The sequence below is a fragment of the Brassica napus genome, chromosome C5, assembly GCF_020379485.1.
Source record: "Brassica napus cultivar Da-Ae chromosome C5, Da-Ae, whole genome shotgun sequence".
NCBI lineage: Eukaryota > Viridiplantae > Streptophyta > Magnoliopsida > Brassicales > Brassicaceae > Brassica > Brassica napus.
The window spans coordinates 37,975,816-37,992,195 of record NC_063448.1 but is presented as its reverse complement, the minus strand read 5'-3'; the positions used below and the strand labels follow the sequence as shown (position 1 = coordinate 37,992,195).

Here is a 16,380-nt window from a genome sequence, read left to right as displayed (position 1 = left end):
GAGCTTTCCAATTCTCATAATTGATTTATCAGTCATCAAGTTATCTGTAATCAATTATATACTAGGTGTTTTGCCCGCACATGCGAGTATAATCTTTTTACGGATACAATAAAATAAGTTTATGTTTTATTTATTCAAAAATATTTATTGTTTATGTTGTCAAAAATTTTAAATCAAACATCAAACTATTTATATATGAAAAATTTTTCACCAATATATATATATATATATATATATATATTATGTTATTAAAATTTTAAAAAGACTCACGTATAGAAATATTTTAGAAAATCTCTATAGAAATATTTTTTTTGTCTAATTAATTATTTTATAAATCATTTTTTTAACTTTATAGTAGAAATATTATTTCCGGATAACAACACAATATATATAAGAATTATCTTGTTTTAAAGAATGTTTTTATTTTTGACAATTTTATTATATTAGTTCCTAATGAATTATCTAATATAACATATAAATTTGATATTGTTGATGCAAAATTTGTTTTTAATTAATTATATAATAAGTTATATATAAAAATTCATTAATGGTATCATTGACTTTAGTTGCTTTAACTTTTAACGTGAGAGCTCAAATCCAAAAAAATCACTTTGCAAATAATAGCATAGATAGTTTTTAAAATTAATTTCAATACTGGCTATTGTTTAGAAATATAACCAATTTACACAAAATTTCAAAAATGTTAATTTTCAATCAAGAGAAGATATGGAATGTGGAGCAGTCAGTACTACATGTGATTGTGCATGATAAATGTTAATTTTCAATCAAGAGAAGATATGAAATGCGGAGCAGTCAGTACTAAATGTGATTGTGCATGATAACAATATTGTGTTTTGTTAATATATTTGTATCAATTTATACTATTAAAGCAAAATCTTTACTAGGATTATGTCCTTGATTTACCAATTTATTTACAATGGCATGCCACTCATTAATTTTAGCTTCCAATAGTTAATTAAAATCATTTTCTATATTTTCTACTTTTCTAAGTTGGAATTGCCGAGGAGCAGGCAGTAAATGTACTATAAGCTACCTCAGAGAGATATGACATAAACATAGACCAGATTTCTTATTTTTATCTGAAACAAAACATGAGTTAGAGTTTGTACAAGACTTTCAATCACACTTTGGATTTAAGAACATGGTTACGGTGGAACCAATTGGACGAAGTGGTGGACTGACTCTTTTCTATAATAATGAATATCAAGTCAAGATATTATATTCAAGTAACAAAATGATAGATGTGGAATCAGTGGTTCTTGGAAAAAAAAATTTTTAAAAAAATTTTTGTGTACGGAGATCCGGTTCAAAAATTAAGGGAACAAGTGTGGGAAATATTGACAAGATATGGGCTTTCGAGATCGGAACCCTGGTTTATTATTGGTGATCTCAATGAGATTACTAGAAAATCAGGAGAAGGATGGAGGTTCTTTAAGGAGTGCAGACTCGTTTGTTCCTTTCAACAATATGATTAGAAACAGTGGCTTACTAGAATTTCCGTCGCGGGTAAATAAACTGTCATGGCAAGGAAGACGAGGGAAAGGGGCAGTAACAGTTAGATGTCGTCTTCGAGCGCTGGCAAATGAAGATTGGCATACATTGTTTCCATTTTCTTACACAAAATATCTCGGGATGGTAGCATCTGACCACCGACCAGTGGTAGCCTATATGGAAGATAAAGTGGTCAGAAGGAAAGGACAGTTTCGGTTTGATAAGCGTTGGATAGGCCATGAAGGTCTCTGGTCCGAGGATAATGAAGCACATATGGGGAACATTGTAGGAAAAATTAGTAAATGCCGTCATGAAATTGCTAAATGGCGAAAAAACAATCCGCCGTATGGGAAGGAAAAAATAAATGACCTTCAAAAAGCTTTCGAGGAGGTGCAGACTGATAATAATAGAACACATGAAGAAATTATAGAGGTATCCCAGAAACTACAAGACGCCTACAAGGATGAAGATGATCATTGACATCAGAAGAGTCGAAACGTGGTATACGGCAGGAGATCTTAATACAAAATTTTACCATGCTTTGACGAAACAACGAAGAGCTCGGAACATGATTGTAGGGTTACACGATGAAGCTGGCAATTGGATAACAGAAGATAAGGGAGTTGAAAAGTGGCAGTGGATTATTTTGATGAATTATTTACTACTACTTCCCCATCGGAGTTTGATAGCTTTGTGACAGAAATAGCACTGGGCATTACGCCGCAGATGAATCAACGGCTGTTGCGGATTGCGACAGAAGAAGAGGTTCGGCAAGCTTTATTTATGATGCATTCGAAGAAGGCTCCGGGCCCGGATGGGATGGGATGACAATTCTTTTCTTTCAACATTCTTGGCATATAATAAATGGCGATTTGGTGGAAATGGTGAATAATTTCCTGGTCTCGGGAGTATTGATCCAAGGTTAAATATTACTAACATTTGTATGATACCAAAGACGGAGAGACCCACAAGGATGACGGAATTACGGCCAATAAGTTTATGCAATGTAGGGTATAAGATAATATCGAAGGTGTTGTGTCTAGGCCTGAGACTTATTATCCGAGATCCGGATTCGATCCGAAATCCGCTCCGGATCCGCTCCGAAAATAGGATATCCGGGGTGTCCGGGTCCGAATCCGGATAGTAAAATCTTAGATCCGTCCAAACCGAATCCGGATCCGGATATCTTAATTTTTAGGTCTGGATATCCGGATCCGGATCCGTATTTTTAAAACACATTAATTTTTTAAATTTAACTTTGGAAGGTTTTGATGGACTGATGGGCGCCCGAAACGTCCGTGCTTATCTTTCATCTCTTCATGCAGAGGTGGAAACTTTAGTTTGGGCAATGGAGTGCATGCGGAATTTACGTCAAACATTCGTCACATTTGCAACGGATTGTTCTGAATTGGTGAAGATGGTTTCGGAACCAGAAGAATGACCAGCTTTTGCAAGTTATTTGGAAGATATCAAGATCCTCAAGGAAAGTTTTGTAAGCTCAGAGATCATTCATGGATCAAGGACGCAAAATACTAAGGCAGACAACCTCGCACGCAGTGCTAGGAAACATCCGCTTTTTGTTGTTCACATGGATACGGGCACCCGACATGGTTGACAGAGTCTGTTTGAGTCTGTTTAAGCTGACTACAAAAAAAATACGAAAAATATCAAACAAGATTTACCTACAATCACCCGGCTCTATAATTTATTTTCATTAATAGTAGTCACATAAAGTAAGAGAATAAGAAAAAATTACATCTATGGACATTTTCTCACTTTCCATTTACAAGATGAGACACTTCTTGAATGATACACACTTTTTGTGTGTGCTTTGTCCCTTATACCTCTATCTACAAATTGTTTCCTTTATCCTAACTAAATGATATTACGTAACTAGAAAATCAGAAAACAAGTAAAAAAGTAATAAACTGGTTATTACCCACGTGCTTTATACTCTCTCGATCTCGAGTTTCGAATTTCAAAATCACTTCCCAATTTTGTAACCCTAATTGCGATGATTGACTATCATCCTCTTTCTGTCGTCGAAGAACAAGAAGAAATCTGAGGCGAAGAACATGAAGAAATCTGGTGTACTCTATGGTGCTACAGCTGCTTGGGTTCTCTCAAAATCAAACTCGAGTCCAAGTCTCCGCCGTGATTCAAACTCGAGTACTACAGCTGCTTGGGTTCTTTTATAGTTCTCTTTAGTGCAAATGAACAAATATATAGACCAAACTTCTAAACACATCCTAAAATCATGAGATATCATTATTTTGTCAACATTTACCTTTACCACATTTTTCAAATCCAAAAATCTCTATCCACAATTTTTCGATGTCCACGCAAATTCTTATAAATGTTAAAATATAATATATTTATATTAAAATGGATCTCAAAACATATAAAATACAAAATTATGATTTATAATAAAAATCAAAAGTTTTTTTTTAGGTGTTATCCAATTTTAAGTTCTACACAATGTACATGTACACAATTTTCGCATCAACATTTACGGTGTCCATGTCCACGAAACACAATTTCAGTAAATTATAATTTAAAATTTTAATAAAATATTTAACTATATCTATATGGATATCAAAATGAAAATAAAAAAATATGCATTTTATACATATGTTATATACGAATTTACATATTAGAAAACAAAAATAAGGTATAAAATATGTTGGGATGAAAACTTTAAACAAATAATAAAATAATAAAATCTCTAACGAAAATACCTTCTAACTAAACACTATCTCGACAAGTTATCCATTAGTAAGGGAAGAGGGCATTTTTGTCCTATATGTGCCTCGGTTTCAAAAAAAGTGTTCCTCGAGCCGATTGTGTCTCTTAGGGTAAAGAAAGATGAAAATGTGTCTGATTGTGTAGTGCATTCAGCAAATAATTGATATACATAAAATTGATACGCATAAAAGTACCAAATTTAACCATTTTTTTGTTTAATTCTTCAAATATCTAAAATATCAAGAAGACTCAATCCCTATGGTATATTCTCATATTTTAGTGTTTATTGGTAAAACCAATTTAAGTAACAAGTTAGGTAAAATTGCATAGTTACAGTTTATGAAAAAACAAAACAAAATTAGAGTGCGAATCAAATTGAAAAAAAATTATGTTAGAAAAAAAAATCATGCACTATGAAAATTTATATATTGAAATTATGTGCATGATTATTCATATATTGTATATCATAGTACCAAAAATTATACGATTTAAAAATAAAATATATAAAGTATGTACAAATTTCAATTTTTATTTACATCTTTGATAAAAATAATAATTAACCCCATGCTTTTAAAGTCCAAGTCAGAATTTAGTGTATTAGTTATTTTTCAAACGTATATGAATGCAAAAAAAAATTCGCTTAAAATGACCCGACAAAAACTTTGCAATGAAAATTTGTGAAACATGGCAAAAATCAGTTCGGTTCTTTCAACTCAATCAATCATGCATCTTACCTTCATCTCGTAGCTAACTTCTAGGTGACGAGTTCTCAACATATACCAGTAATATACAACGAAGAGTCTTTCAAGTTGATCTTTTTGTCGAAAGCTAAATAAGATTTTTTTGCTTGTCTGTGCTCCTAACATGTTATGTGCAAGATTTCTGGAGCGCGTATTAACCAACAACCATGGATAGAACATTATTCTCCGATCGATGACGCAAAGCCAAATATGTGTGTGTCATCACTTTGTTTTTTCACAGAATCATAAATGCTCTCTTTAAATTACTTTTATATGTAAAATATAATAATAGAGAGATTTTACCATGATTTAGCGGGACATCCGATGATTTGTTAATTTTACAAAGATGAGATCACCTCGTAATCCACCGTGATTTTGAAAGAAAATTGATGACATACATATTAACAATGATGTTATGAGCTTGAAGGTAATTGTGACATCGACATTTATATTTAATTTTGATATATATTTTTGCTAAGTTTTTTAGAATATGATAATAAATCATAAATCATTATCATTAATATAATAATAAATAATAAATAATATAATAGTAAAAATAGAAATATAATAATTTTTTATAATTTTTGAAATATTAGTTAATTATATCATTTAACACACTTTTCTCTTAATTTTATAGAATTTTATTTAATATATTAACCAAAAGTTATTTTTTAATATCTACGAACTTTAGAGATATTTTAATTTTTACGTTGTGATAGTTATATACTTAACACAATTTTCTCTTAATTTATAGAATTTTATTTAATATATTAACCAAAAGAAAAGATTAAAAATATTTCTAAGATTATAATTTTAAATATATACATATATATTATTAAATTTAAATTGAAATAAAATTATTTATTTTATCTTAATTTTACACATAATTAAATAAAAATTTAAAATTAATTATTATAAGCAAATAATAAAAATCTAAAAATTAACAAAATTTTTTAAAAAAAATTTCTGCACATGGTGCATGAAAACACCTAATATCTACTGAAATTGTGAGTCTTTTTCTTTACTAACAATAAAAGTTATGCTCAAAGTTTAAGTATTAACTAGGTTAAGATCCGCGCCTTGCGCGAAATAAACATTATATATATAAATGATTTTATGTATTATATGTTTTTACATATTATGAAATAATAAAATATATATTGAATAATTAAAAAGACAGTAACTAATATATATATAATTGAATTGGTGCAAACATATAAATAAATTTTATTAATCCAAACAATAACTTTTTTATTTGATAGGATATATAATTAAATTTATATTATATTAACATATATAGTATATTTTTAATATTAATCTCTATTAAATTATGCTTTCTACTCATATGATTATTTTGATCATTTGTATCTTTTAAATAAAAAATTTTAAATTACTGATAACTAAATTTTTATTGTGGGATTAATAGTTTTAATAATTTATAATTTTCTTAAAAATTAATATGTCAATGTTTGTTAAAAGCTTTTATCAAAAAAAAAAAAATTGTTCAAAGTAAATTTTGAAATTAAAATATTTATGTATTTTATATATTATACAGTTTAATTTAAAATTATATATATATATATATATATATATATATGTATATATCTTTTAGTATATCTTTTAATCTTAATAATTATTAAATGAGACTTTATACTTATAATTTTTTGTAATCATTGACATCTTGTCATAACAAAACTTTTAAACAGTGGATCACAAAATTTGAATGTGAGACATTTAAAAATTTTAGTAATTTATAGTTTTAAAAAAAAAATTCAAAATATAGCATATACAGAAACATCTAAATTTTTGTTATATGATTATTGTGGTTGTTTAATTTATTTTAATAGTTTAAAATTAAACAAATACGATGAAAAATACAATAATTTTTATCAAATCTATATTAGTTAAAATCATTGATTGTCATATATAATTTAGCCATATTAGGAAATTTCGTAACTTTTATTTTAGGAAATAATAAAGAACATTAATCATTAATTTCTTGTTAGTTTAATAAAAAGCTTATTATATATTTGGATGGACCAACCTAATTCTAAAGGATTCTAAGAATCATTCTAGTGATAGCACGTGGTTACAAAAAAATGTTGTAATGATTCTTATTTAATATAAGGGATGTTAAATTTGAAAATCTCGCTTTGTATTGGTTCTAGATGTGAATAAACTTCCCATCAGAACTGAAATATAATTTCTCTTTTAGTTTATTGACTTAACATACATAATTGTTAAGAGTCCACTGCTGTATAAAATAACAATCGACTGGCATCCCCTATATATTATTTGAGAAGCATTACAACTTCTTTTTGTAGCCACATGTCATCAATAGGATGATTTTTAGAATCATTAGAGAAATATGTTGGTCCATCTAATTATATAATAAGCTTTTTATTAAACTAATAATAAATTCATCATTAATGTACTTTATTATTTCCTTAAATAAAATTTACGGAATTGCCTAATGTGGCTAAAGTATATATGGCAATTAATGATTTTGAATAATAAAGATTTGATAAAAAAAAATAGTGTATCTTCTATCATATTTGTTTAATTTTAAACTATTAAATAAATTAAACAACCACAATAACCATATAATAAAAATTTAGATTTTTATTTATATACTATATTTTGAATTTTTACAAACGGCTATAAATTACTAAAACTGTTAAGAGTCTCACATTCAAATTTTATGATCCATGGTTTAAAAATTTTGTTATGACAAAATACAAATGATTACAAAAATTATATAAGTAAAAAGTCTAATTTAATTAATTATTAAGATTAATATATATATTGTTTTAAATTAAACTATAAACCATATAAAATACAATATTTTAGTTTCAAAATTTACTTTGAAAATTTTTTTTGATAAAAGTTTTGAACGATCATTGACAACTTATTTTTTTTAAAAATTATAAATTACTAAAACTATTAATCCCACAATGAAAATTTTGTTATCAGTAATTTAAATATTTTTCTATAAAAGATATAAATGATCAAAAAAACTATATGAGTAGACATCATCATTTAATAGACATTAAGTCTTTTTACAGAAAGTATGTATCTAATCACCTTGCAAATAAAAGTTATAAACGTTAGATCATGTAACAAAATATCGGATGTTAACCAACATATATGCTAACAGACGTTTAGTTCTATAGTTATAAACATTTACATTCTCATCTGAGAAGAAGATGTCAATTTTTTTTATAGAATCGCCTATATATTATTTGAGAAGCATTACAACTTCTTTTTGTAGCCACATGTCATCACTAAGATGATTTTTAGAATCATTAGAGAAATATGTTTGTCCATCTAATTATATAATAAATTTTTTATTAAACTAATAATAAATTCATCATTAATGTACTTTATTATTTCCTTAAATAAAATTTACGGAATTGCCTAATGTGGCTAAAGTATATATGGCAATTAATGATTTTGAATAATAAAGATTTGATAAAAAAAAATAGTGTATCTTCTATCATATTTGTTTAATTTTAAACTATTAAATAAATTAAACAACCACAATAACCATATAATAAAAATTTAGATTTTTATTTATATACTATATTTTGAATTTTTACAAACGGCTATAAATTACTAAAACTGTTAAGAGTCTCACATTCAAATTTTATGATCCATGGTTTAAAAATTTTGTTATGACAAAATACAAATGATTACAAAAATTATATAAGTAAAAAGTCTAATTTAATTAATTATTAAGATTAATATATATATTGTTTTAAATTAAACTATAAACCATATAAAATACAATATTTTAGTTTCAAAATTTACTTTGAAAATTTTTTTTGATAAAAGTTTTGAACGATCATTGACAACTTATTTTTTTTAAAAAATTATAAATTACTAAAACTATTAATCCCACAATGAAAATTTTGTTATCAGTAATTTAAATATTTTTCTATAAAAGATATAAATGATCAAAAAAACTATATGAGTAGACATCATCATTTAATAGACATTAAGTCTTTTTACAGAAAGTATGTATCTAATCACCTTGCACATAAAAGTTATAAACGTTAGATCATGTAACAAAATATCGGATGTTAACCAACATATATGCTAACAGACGTTTAGTTCTATAGTTATAAACATTTACATTCTCATCTGAGAAGAAGATGTCAATTTTTTTTATAGAATCCCCTATATATTATTTGAGAAGCATTACAACTTCTTTTTGTAGCCACATGTCATCACTAGGATGATTTTTAGAATCATTAGAGAAATATGTTGGTCCATCTAATTATATAATAAGCTTTTTATTAAACTAATAATAAATTTATCATTAATGTACTTTATTATTTCCTTAAATAAAATTTACGGAATTGCCTAATGTGGCTAAAGTATATATGGCAATTAATGATTTTGAATAATAAAGATTTGATAAAAAAAATAGTGTACCTTCTATCATATTTGTTTAATTTTAAACTGCTAAATAAATTAAACAACCACAATAATCATATAATAAAAATTTAGATTTTTATTTATATACTATATTTTGAATTTTTACAAACGGCTATAAATTACTAAAACTGTTAAGAGTCTCACATTCAAATTTTATGATCCATGGTTTAAAAATTTTGTTATGACAAAATACAAATGATTACAAAAATTATATAAGTAAAAAGTCTAATTTAATTAATTATTAAGATTAATATATATATTGTTTTAAATTAAACTATAAACCATATAAAATACAATATTTTAGTTTCAAAATTTACTTTGAAATTTTTTTTTGATAAAAGTTTTGAACGATCATTGACAACTTATTTTTTTTAAAAATTATAAATTACTAAAACTATTAATCCTACAATGAAAATTTTGTTATCAGTAATTTAAATATTTTTCTATAAAAGATATAAATGATCAAAAAAACTATATGAGTAGACATCATCATTTAATAGACATTAAGTCTTTTTACAGAAAGTATGTATCTAATCACCTTGCAAATAAAAGTTATAAACGTTAGATCATGTAACAAAATATCGGATGTTAACCAACATATATGCTAACAGACGTTTAGTTCTATAGTTATAAACATTTACATTCTCATCTGAGAAGAAGATGTCAATTTTTTTTATAGAATCCCCTATATATTATTTGAGAAGCATTATAACTTCTTTTTGTAGCCACATGTCATCACTAGGATGATTTTTAGAATCATTAGAGAAATATGTTGGTCCATCTAATTATATAATAAGCTTTTTATTAAACTAATAATAAATTCATCATTAATGTACTTTATTATTTCCTTAAATAAAATTTACGGAATTGCCTAATGTGGCTAAAGTATATATGACAATTAATGATTTTGAATAATAAAGATTTGATAAAAAAAATAGTGTATCTTCTATCATATTTGTTTAATTTTAAACTATTAAATAAATTAAACAACCACAATAACCATATAATAAAAATTTAGATTTTTATTTATATACTATATTTTGAATTTATACAAACGGCTATAAATTACTAAAACTGTTAAGAGTCTCACATTCAAATTTTATGATCCATGGTTTAAAAATTTTGTTATGACAAAATACAAATGATTACAAAAATTATATAAGTAAAAAGTCTAATTTAATTAATTATTAAGATTAATATATATATTGTTTTAAATTAAACTATAAACCATATAAAATACAATATTTTAGTTTCAAAATTTACTTTGAAAATTTTTTTTGATAAAAGTTTTGAACGATCATTGACAACTTATTTTTTTTTAAAATTATAAATTACTAAAACTATTAATCCCACAATGAAAATTTTGTTATCAGTAATTTAAATATTTTTCTATAAATGATATAAATGATCAAAAAAACTATATGAGTAGACATCATCATTTAATAGACATTAATATTAAAAATATACTAAAATATATTATCTATGTTAGTATCATTTAAATTTAATTACATATCCTATCAAATATATAAAAAAAATGGATTAATAAAATTATTTTATATGTTCGCACCAATTTAATTATATATTTAATAGTTACTGAACTTTAATTATTTAATATATATTAATTATTTCATAATATGTAAAAATATTTAATACATAAAATAATTTTTATATATAATGTTGATTCCGCGCAAGTCGCGGATCTTAACCTAGTTGTCTGCTATACTTAGATACTCAAATAACGATAAATGCAAATATTTGCTTATATTTCAAAAAAAGGCAATTTGACCTTTCCATCTATATATGAAAACACAAATTGCTGACTAATTCATTTAAAGGATTTAAATTGTTAATGATTTTAGGAAACATATATGCTTCTTTTTTTGACTAAATAAACATACATGTTAAACTCATAAAATTACCAAGTTTAGTTATTTAAATTTAATACTTGTGATATCATATTATTGAAATGGTACCTTTATTATTGATAAATAAGCTTCTGTTTCATAATAAGTGTCATTCTAACATTGTTTTCTTAGTATACAAAAAGTATCATGCAAATTATATTTACTTTAATCCGAAAATTAATTGCAATCTGTATTGATTTTATAAATAATTTTATTTATCTCAAATACTAAGAAACCAACTGAGTATTAGTTTTATTTTCCAGGAATGAACTCATCGACGTTAATAGTGTGTATAACTTGTAACAATCCCGTATAAGACGTAAACACAAATTCAATTAAAATCATAACTATTTTCCAAGGGTATTTTTGGTATAACAATAAATTCTTCTCACTATAAAACCAAACAACGAGTCACCAAACAACGAGTCCCTGAAAACCACTCAAGAACTCAGGTACCATTTCCTCCTCCATGGACTCTCTTCCTCAACCGCAGAACCAGTCATCTCCGGCGAAAATTCTCCTCGGAAAATACGAGCTAGGCCGCCGTCTCGGCAGCGGAAGCTTCGCGAAAGTCCATTTAGGTCGTTCCATCGAAACCCACGAGCTTGTCGCCATCAAAATCATCGATAAGAAGAGAACCATCGAGTCCAACATGGAGCCAAGGATCATCCGTGAGATAGACGCGATGCGTCGTCTCCGCGACCATCCCAACATCCTCAAGATCCACGAGGTCATGGCGACCAAATCCAAAATCTACATCGTCATGGAACTCGCCGTCGGCGGCGAGCTTTTCTTCAAACTCCTCCACCGCGGCCGTCTTCCCGAATCCGCCGCTCGTCGTTACTTCCAGCAGCTCGCCTCAGCGCTTCAGTTCTCCCACCTCCACGGCGTCGCTCACCGCGACGTGAAGCCGCAGAATCTCCTCCTCGACAAGGAAGGGAACCTAAAGGTCTCGGACTTCGGTTTATCCGCTTTGCCGGAGCATCTTCGAGACGGATTGCTCCACACGGCGTGCGGTACGCCGGCTTACACGGCTCCGGAGATTATATCGCGGCGAGGATACGACGGAGCGAAGGCTGATGCGTGGTCTTGTGGAGTGATACTGTACGTTCTTCTCGTCGGATACGTTCCTTTCGACGATTCCAACATTGCTTCAATGTATCGGAAGATTCAACGGAGAGAGTATCGTTTCCCGAGCTGGATCTCGAAGCAAGCGAGATCGATTATACATCAGATGCTTGATCCGAATCCTGAGACGAGGATGAGTCTAGAGGCGGTTATGAATACAACCTGGTTCAAGAAATCGTTAACCGGTTCTGAATTGGATTGTAACGTCCTCGAACCGGAACCGGAACCGGTTATTGAGAAATCGAGTTCGATCACGGCCTTTGATCTTATCTCGCTTTCGTCGGGGCTAGATCTCTCCGGATTGTTTGAGGTTAAGAGAAAGAGAGAGAGGAGGTTCACGGCGAAAGTCTCCGCCGTGGAAGTGGAGGAGAAAGCGAAGGCGATTGGGGAGAAGTTAGGTTATGTAGTGAAGAAGACGAAGAAAGGAGGTGAAGCGAAGGTAGTTGGATTAGGAAGAGGAAGAATGGAGATAGTTGTGGAGGCGGTGGAGTTAGCGGTGGATATTGTGGTGGTTGAAGTGAAAGTTGTTGAAGGAGAAGAAGAAGAAGACTCACAGTGGTCCGATTTGATAACAGAGCTTGGAGATATAGTTCTCTCACGGCACACTGACGTCATGTAAATACTTTATGACGTGTTAGCTCTTTTATTTTTTTGTTCAATCTTGTATAGTTATGCAACAAAATTGTATTGTGGACTTCTTCGTTTACATGTCTCAGCATCCTGCGATTAATACACCTATCAGCAGCGATGTGAACAACTATATAATGGTAAATGGCAGCTATCACTTGTTGCGACTATTTGTTTAAGTTGGTGTTTTTATGAGTCGCGCGAACAACAAACTATAACTTGTGATTAGTTGTAGTTGCAGGTTGACATGTAAACAGATATAATACATATAGGCACAACAATCTACCAAAACTAAACCCTAAAGCTCATCGCAATCTCCAGTATTGCTTTGAATCCCAACGAGGGAAGAGAGAGTCGAGATCCACAACTCTAAACCTCTCTTGATCTCTTGTTTCCTCACTTCTTCGATCCTACGGACAGCTTTCTTCGACAACCCGAGTTTGATCAGAATGGTCCCAAGCGACTTAAACGTCGAGTCATCTGGTCTAACTCCCGACGAAACCATCTCTTTAAAAGTCTCAACAGCTTCTTTAAACCTCCCGTCCAAAGCGTATAACCCGAGAACGCTGTTGTAACTCAAAGGATCAGTGAGAATCTTCATCTCTCTCATCTGTTTCGCTACCTGAGTGGCTTCTTCAAACCTACCGTTCTTCTTGTACATGCATAGCATCATAGCGAAAGTGAACTCGTTTGCTTCTCCTCTCTGTTTCATGCTCTCGAATATTGCTTCTGCTTTCCTCACCATTGATCTTTCGCTGTACAGGTTGATCATACAGTTTGATGTATACACGTCTGGATACTGCGCCGTGTTACACGATTCAAGAAGCTCTCTGTAGATAGCTTCAGCTTCGTTCAAGTATCCGACTTTTGTGTAGAGCTTAATCAGAGAACTCTGTATAACAGAGTTTCCTGTGATTCCAGCTTTTCGCATCGCTTCTACATAACTCATAGCTTCTTGAACGTTTCCAGTATCCGCAAAAGCATTGATCAAGACTCCGTAGACAACAACATCAGGCTCTATATTGAAGTCAACCATCTCTTTATAGACCTCCTCTGCCATATTGAGCTGACCAAGTTTCACAAAGCTCGATATCACAGCGCAGTACGGTATGCAATCGCTCACGTAGCCCGTCTCTCTCATTTTCTCCAGGTAGGATCTAGCTTTATGAGGCATGTCGGAGCTAGCAAGGATCTGGACGAGAGTGTTGTATGTACACTTATCCGGTGCGACGCCGTAACTCATCATGCTCTCGAATACTTCACAAGCCTTTTCACAGCTTTTACCGATTCCATACGCTTTGATCATCACATTGTACTCGATAACCGTTCTCTTGTTCACGTCTTGGCAGCAGATAAACACTCTCTCGGCTTCCGATAGATACCCACGCTCGCCGTACGCATCAATGTTGGCTGAATAGCCTTCAGAGCTCATACTATCCCTAAGATGAAACCTTTGGAACCAAAACCATGATTTCTTGATCATCTCCGCTTCTATATACATTCTAGTGAGAGCAGATTGCGTGTACTCATCGATCTCGACATCATTATGATCCATCTCCGCTATAAGCTCCTCAGCTTCCTCAACCATACGTCTTATCGAGAACGCGTAAAGGAGGGTTCGGTAACTTACAGGGTCCGGTTTAAGCCCGGCGTTTTTCATTTCCTTGAAGTAGGCTCCTGCTCTTACAATATCGTTGTTCTTCGTGTGAAGGGAGATGAGGATGTTGTATGTTCTTGTATCAGGTAAGCACTGAAGCTTCATCGTTTTCATCAAGGAAGTCACTTCTCCAAGCTGGCCGTTATTGCCATACATATGAATCATGGTGTTGAAAGTCACTGTGGTTGGCACAATCCCTTCTTCTAGCATCCTATTGAACGTCTCTGAAGCCTCTTTGATCTGTCCCGACTTACCATACGTATCGATCATCGTGTTGTAAGTATAAGAGCTCAAGCAAACGTGTGGTTCCATCTTGTTGTTGTCTTTGCCGTACGACCATTTCTTGAAAAAGTCCTCTGCTTTCTGAAACTCTCTTGCCTTTTTATACATTTGAAGAACGATACCCGTTGTGACTTCATCAGGCTGCATCCCAATCTTACTCATCTTCCCTAACCAACATAGGGCGTGTACTTTAAGCCCGCCTTTGCTATAGACATCAATGAGAGTCCCATAGGTTGAATTAATGGGTTTGATGCCTTTTGTAATCATTTCTTCCCATAGACTCTGCACATACCTCCATTTACGAGCTTTCCCAAGAATCCTGAGCATGATATTATAATGAATCACGTTCAGTTCATAGCATTCTTTGCTCTTAAACCACTCGAAAATCTCCACCGCTCTCTCCCACCGTGCTTGCTCTTTCAAGATAATCGTCCTCTCCTTATTGCTAAGCCTCTCCTCCCACGGAACCAACGCATCTCCAACGTTCTCAATACGATCGAGAGCCTCCAGAATAGCGGGAATGCATCCTCCGTAACTCAGACCTTTCGTCGAACACTTGGTATGCACTTTACTAACCATACCGTTTCCATTAAATCCGTCATCTTTAGCCTTCTTAGCGACAAACCCATCACTAATCCTTGACTTTCCGACGCGATCCTCACTTGGGTTTACGATAAGTAAGTTTTTTCCGGCGATAACTTCACGGGCAATAGTACCGACGCCTCCACCACGGCCGCAGTGTCTGTTGGTTCTCTGTGGTGGTCTTTTGTCACCACCGTCGTGGGTTCCTGGTATGTAATTCTGCTTCACTTTCTTGAAGGATGGGACTTTATCGAGAGGGAAGATGGGAAAGGTTTTGGTCGAACAGATAACGTGTAAGCTACTTCCATCGAGACGAAGATTCAACAACATTTTTCAGCTGTAACGAGCATTTAGTTATATCACGAACAGTTTTGCACCCGTGAAGGTGATTACTTCTGCGGCGAATGTGATTTCTCTGTAGAATTCCGATAATAGTTTCGCGCGCACTCGTTGCGTTTGTCCGATTGAAAAGAGAGAGAGGAGAGAAGGACACTTTGGGTTTAGTTTAGTAATTTCGTAATGTTTTAAGCCCTTATTGGGAAGGAGATTAACTGTGCTCAGCTGAAGTTTTCTATGTTTACAAAGGAGGTCCTTAATTTGTTTTATTTACTACATACTCCTGATATTTCATTATTGTAACCTAAAGAACCTCATAAAGCTATGTGATACTGCTATTCTATAAGTATAAGCCATTATAAGTATAAGTTATGCCTACTTTTTAGAATATGAAATTTAGGATTCTAATAAATATATAAATAAATAC

At 30.9% G+C, this 16,380-nt stretch overlaps 2 protein-coding genes across 2 annotated transcripts; one reads left to right on the top strand and one right to left on the bottom strand.

Moving 5' to 3' along the window:
* Positions 1-11,605: 11,605 nt before the first annotated feature.
* On the top strand, positions 11,606-13,266 carry LOC106367503 (CBL-interacting serine/threonine-protein kinase 7). The gene has a single exon (XM_048756904.1). The coding sequence runs from the start codon at positions 11,811-11,813 to the stop codon at positions 13,086-13,088; it is 1,278 nt and encodes a 425-aa protein (XP_048612861.1). The 5' UTR covers positions 11,606-11,810; the 3' UTR covers positions 13,089-13,266.
* Positions 13,267-13,292: 26 nt separating this feature from the next.
* LOC106367502 (pentatricopeptide repeat-containing protein At3g23020-like) lies at positions 13,293-16,139 on the bottom strand. The gene has a single exon (XM_013807292.3). It carries the CDS (start codon positions 15,945-15,947, stop codon positions 13,395-13,397), a length of 2,553 nt encoding a protein of 850 aa, XP_013662746.1. The 5' UTR covers positions 15,948-16,139; the 3' UTR covers positions 13,293-13,394.
* Between the last annotated feature and the right edge of the window lie 241 nt (positions 16,140-16,380).

What these genes read in the sequence shown, in the direction of transcription:
- LOC106367503 (XM_048756904.1), top strand. Translation starts at nt 11,811, where the DNA reads ATGGACTCTCTTCCTCAACCGCAGAACCAGTCATCTCCGGCGAAAATT.
- LOC106367502 (XM_013807292.3), bottom strand. Translation starts at nt 15,947, where the DNA reads ATGTTGTTGAATCTTCGTCTCGATGGAAGTAGCTTACACGTTATCTGT.